The sequence below is a fragment of the Lacerta agilis genome, chromosome 3 (genome assembly GCF_009819535.1).
Source record: "Lacerta agilis isolate rLacAgi1 chromosome 3, rLacAgi1.pri, whole genome shotgun sequence".
Classification (NCBI taxonomy): domain Eukaryota; kingdom Metazoa; phylum Chordata; class Lepidosauria; order Squamata; family Lacertidae; genus Lacerta; species Lacerta agilis.
The window spans coordinates 106,536,578-106,541,541 of record NC_046314.1 but is presented as its reverse complement, the minus strand read 5'-3'; the positions used below and the strand labels follow the sequence as shown (position 1 = coordinate 106,541,541).

At 44.7% G+C, this 4,964-nt stretch overlaps 1 protein-coding gene across 1 annotated transcript; it reads left to right on the top strand.

Moving 5' to 3' along the window:
- The first annotated feature begins 1,774 nt into the window (after window positions 1-1,774).
- LOC117044732 (meiotic nuclear division protein 1 homolog) lies at window positions 1,775-2,413 on the top strand. Its single transcript, XM_033145527.1, is given in 2 exon segments — window positions 1,775-2,233; window positions 2,236-2,413. Coding segments are annotated over 2 exon segments (501 nt in total). The 5' UTR covers window positions 1,775-1,884; the 3' UTR covers window positions 2,388-2,413.
- The last annotated feature ends 2,551 nt before the right edge of the window (window positions 2,414-4,964 follow it).

Sequence of the window (4,964 nt, the reverse complement as noted above, 5' to 3'; positions counted from 1 at the left end):
GTACTGGGAGCCAATGAAGGTCTTTCAGGACTGGTGTTATGTGGTCTCAGCGGCCACTGTCTGCACATAGGAGGGAACACTAGGAACGCAGAGATGCCAAGGCAGACTATTGGTCCATCTAGGCTACCTCAGTATTGCCTACAGTTTCTTGAAGTGGCTCTCTGTGGTTTCAGGCAGGGTTTCCTTCCACCCCACTCGGTGATGCTTGGGACTGAACCTGGGACCTTCTGCATGCAAAGCAGCTTCTCTGCCACAGAGCTATGTTTTGGAAAGAGTGTAGCCATTACTCGGACATTAGTCTGCTGAATCTGGGAGCATCGATTCTAAGAGCGGCATGTTATCATGGCATTCTGGATTGTAGTTTAGCCACTTTGGCTTCCCGGATTTCCCGTTGTTCCAGGCTCCCCCCCCCCCTTTTTTTGTAAATGAAGGCCAAATTAGTCTGTATGGGATGCACATCCTCGGAATCTCTGGCTTGACATGCTTTGAAAACCCAGGCCCTTGTGATATAATAAGATGGATAACAGAACTCTACTATAAGCATATGTTAATGTCAGGAACCCGCCTGAATTCTTAAAACCCGACGTTCGGCTCATTTGCAAGTTTAGTGCGTGTTCCATCGAAGATGGGATCTGCATTTGAGCAATTCCCATGCCACTGAAAATGATTACTGTGTCAGTGTTTTATCTCTGTGGTTCCACTATGGTTTAATTTCTATTGTGTGTGGGGGGTTTTTTCCCCTCTCCAAACAACCCCTGGGTTTTTTGGCATGCAGAAGACACCATCAAAAAAAATTGCTCCCCTTCCAGATGTAAAGGCTAAAAAAAAAAAAAGTCCTGTCAAAACAGCAGCGAATGGTTTACAAATTATTATGGAAAATGAAGATTTATTTTTGCAAGCATAATGCGTTTGGTGGATCCTCAAGGGTTTTTCGAAAAAGCCTCTTCTGCATTCAGAAAGCAGCAATGTAATGGCAAAAGGCTAACCCAGCCAACAATGCTTAATTTGTTTTGACTCTTGTTACCATTGGCTTGACAGTATGGAGGAAATAAAAAGCGCATTGCAGAAATGGGTAAGTGGATGCTACTAGCAGAAAATAGCAATAGAGCTATAATACTATTAAAGCAGGGGTGGGCAACCTTTTTAAGCTGACGGGACACATTCCCTCTTGATCAACTTTCCAAGAACCAAACGCCAGTAGTCATTTTGTACTCACAGCTGTCTATGAAGGTGCAGGTTAATTCTGTGCCCAGGGTGGCTGTCTACCAACTCCATTTGGTACATCAGCTGAGATGCGCACTGGGGAGACCCAGACAGATGGGCAGGGTACAAATAAATTATTATTATTATTATTATTATTATTATTATCATTATTATTATGGCAGTACCTCCTTAAAGGGACCCAGGTGGCGCTGTGGGTTAAACCACAGAGTCTAGGGCTTGCCGATCAGAAGGTCGGCGGTTCGAATCCCTGCGACGGAGTGAGCTCCTGTTGTTCGGTCCTAGCTCCTGCCCACCTAGCAGTTCGAAAGCACGTCAAAAGTGCAAGTAGATAAATAGGGACCGCTCCAGCGAGAAGGTAAACGGCGTTTCCGTGTGCTGCTCTGGTTAGCCAGAAGCAGCTTTGTCATGCTGGCCACATGACCCGGAAGCTGTCTGCGGACAAACGCCGGCTCCCTCGGCCTATAGAGCGAGATGAGCGCCGCAACCCCAGAGTCGGACACGACTGGAACTGATGGTCAGGGGTCCCCTTTACCTTTACCTTTACCTCCTTAAAGGCGCCAGGTGGCGGTAGCGTACCAGGGAGGGAGGGGGCGGAGCAGCGTCAGCATCCCTTCCCCCTCAAACTCAAATTCCCGCCATCCGAGGAGGGAAGGAAGAGACATGTCAAAGAAAAGGGGGCTGAGTGTTGAAGAGAAGAGAACACGGATGATGGAAATATTTTTTGAAACAAAAGATGTATTCCAACTAAAAGACATTGAGAAAATTACTCCAAAAGAGAAAGGAATCACTGCTATGTCGGTGAAGGAGGTCTTACAGAGCTTAGTTGATGATAGTATGGTGGACACGGACAGGATTGGGACTTCAAATTATTTTTGGGCTTTTCCAAGTAAAGCTCTTCATGCAAGAAAGTGTAAACTGGAGGAACTGCAGAATCAGTTCTCAGAATATAGCAAAAAGAAAAAATGCTTACAAGAAACCATTGAGAAATCAAAAATTGGGCGCCAAGACACTGTCAAGCAAATAAAGTAGCTAAGGAAGCAGCCAACAGATGGACTGATAATATCTTTGCAACAAAATCTTGGGCCAAACGGAAGTTTGCGTTTGAAGAGAGCAAAATTGACAAAACATTTGGTATTCCTGAAGACTTTGACTACATCGATTAGAAACGTTTAGTAAGAATGGCAAGTAATTTAATGTTGTTCAAGAGATTTTGTTTTCATTCCAAAGTTTCTTTTTCTTTTTCCATTATTTGTATTTTGGTTAATAAAATCTAAAAATACATTATTATTATTATTATTATTATTATTATTATTATTATTATTTTCTCACCAGAGTGGTACATGCCCTGGTTATCTCCTGCTTGGACTACTGCAACATGCTCTACATGGGACTACCTTTGAAGGTGACTCAGAAACTACAACTAATCCAGAATGTGGCAGCCAGACTGGTGACTGGGACCGGACTTTCCCAACTCCCTTCTCTCTGTACTTAAACCTTGTTACAGGCAGGTAGCCGTGTTGGTCTGCCATAGTCGAAACAAAATTAAAAATATTTTTTTTTCCTTCCACTAGCACCTTAGAGACCAACTAAGTTTGGTATCTGAAGAAGTGTGCATGCACATGAAAGCTCATACCAAGAACAAACTTAGTTGGTCTCTAAGGTGCTACTGGAAGGAATTGTTTTATTTTTTATTTTGTTTCGACTACTTAAACCTTGCCTTAAATTTTCACTCCCCCCTCAGTGTCACACACCTTCAGCTCTGCTCAAACCTCTGCCACTGCTTAAACCCCCCCCCCTCGCCCGCTTTCAGTGTTTCTCCAACCTAGCTTTACTCAAACTTCTGTCATTGTTTAAAACAGCTACTTCCAGAGTCTCTCCCTTCCAACTATCACCAGACTTTTCCCTCTTCTACTCCTTAGCTGCCTCACGTGAGAGAGATGAAGGATGAGGAGCCCTCAAATATCCCATAGTACCTTCATGCCATACTAAAACCTCTCTGGTTGTTTAAAACTCACAATTTCCCTCTCTGTTCCCTCCACCCCTTCTTTACTCAGATTTTTGCTACACATATAAACCACTCTTTTTGCTCCCATGCCATGGCACGTTGTGCAGCCTGCCTTCACTTCATGCAAATCCTGGATGAGGCACCACAAATCCTACCATGGAAGACTGTGCTTTGACATTTTTAACTGCACATAGGATCACACGAAGTGACCTTAAACCAGTGGTTCTCCCCACACACAAACACCCCGGGCCACACTTAGGGAAGTTTTTAATGACTGATGTTTTAATGTATTTTTAATCTTTGGTTGGAAGCCGCCCAGAGTGGATGGGGAAACCCAGCCAGATGGGCGGGGTATGTATGTATGTATGGATGGATGGATGGATAACTAAATAACTAAATAAATAAATACTTTCAGCATCAAAATTTGCTTGCTCCACACCATTCCCCCCCCCAATTTTTTTTTTTTGATAGGAAATAAATTGGAAAATATATTGGAAGTGAGAGCTGGACCATAAAGAAGGCTGATCGCTGAAGAATTGGTGCTTTTGAATTATGGTGCTGGAGGAGACTCTTGAGAGTCCCATGGACTGCAAGAAGATCAAACCTATCCATTCTGAAGGAAATCAGCCCTGAGTGCTCACTGGAAGGACAGATCCTGAAGTTGAGGCTACAGTACTTTGGCCACCTCATGAGAAGAGAAGACTCCCTGGGAAAGACCCTGATGTTGGGAAAGATGGAGGGCACAAGGAGAAGGGGACGACAGAGGATGAGATGGTTGGACAGTGTTCTCGAAGCGACTGGCATGAGTTTGGCCAAACTGCGGGAGACAGTGGAAGACAGGAGTGCCTGCCGTGCTCTGGTCCATGGGGTCACGAAGAGTCGGACATGACTAAACGACTAAACAACAACATTGGAAAATGAAAAGTAACAGCTCCTGGCAGGGCTTGATTTATAACACAGAACACAAGTACTTTAAAATATTATCATGGGACACCCGAAAAGGATAAAACAGTGCAGCTACATAAGAACATAAATGATTCCCAAAATATAATACTGGTGCCAACCATTTTGGGTGGGGGTTCCATTTCCGGCATAAGCCTGCTCTGCGCCATTCCACCCTGTCCCCCCCCATTCTGTCCCAGTTCTGCCCTGTTCCAAGTCCAAAGAGACCCACGCCTCAGCGGTCACATGTCAATTGGATGCACGCAAAATGGCTGCCACCTGTATTGATTGTCCTTGAGTCTTTCCACCACACTTGCCATCCTCTCCTGCCACGCCAGCGAGGTGCCCCACACCCTTTTAGAACCACTGTCTTATAGCATCGCTCCATGTAGTTCAGCATTCCCTGCACTGACCGGCAGCTGGCTCTCCAGAGTTTCAGGTGGGAGAGACTCCCTGTCCAACCTGGAGATGCCAGGAAGTGAACCAAGGACCTTCTGTGTGCAAAGAAGGTGCTCTGCCACTGAGCTAGAGATGGAGTAGAAATATATTTAGGTTACTTGGCCTCACTCGATCAATTGGAGAGCCATGGATTTGTCAGCCTGATTTCTCGGGGGGGGGGATACAAGGGTAGCAAGGGGTGGGGTGGGGCCATTTTTGTTATTAAATACCCTGTCTGTTTCACTGCTGATTTTTAAAAAATCACATTTGATCTGGTGTGTCTTTGTTAATAACACATTTGCTTTGTTGCGTAATTTTCGTTTGTCACTTTTTCTTCCTTAAACGTGTGTGTGTT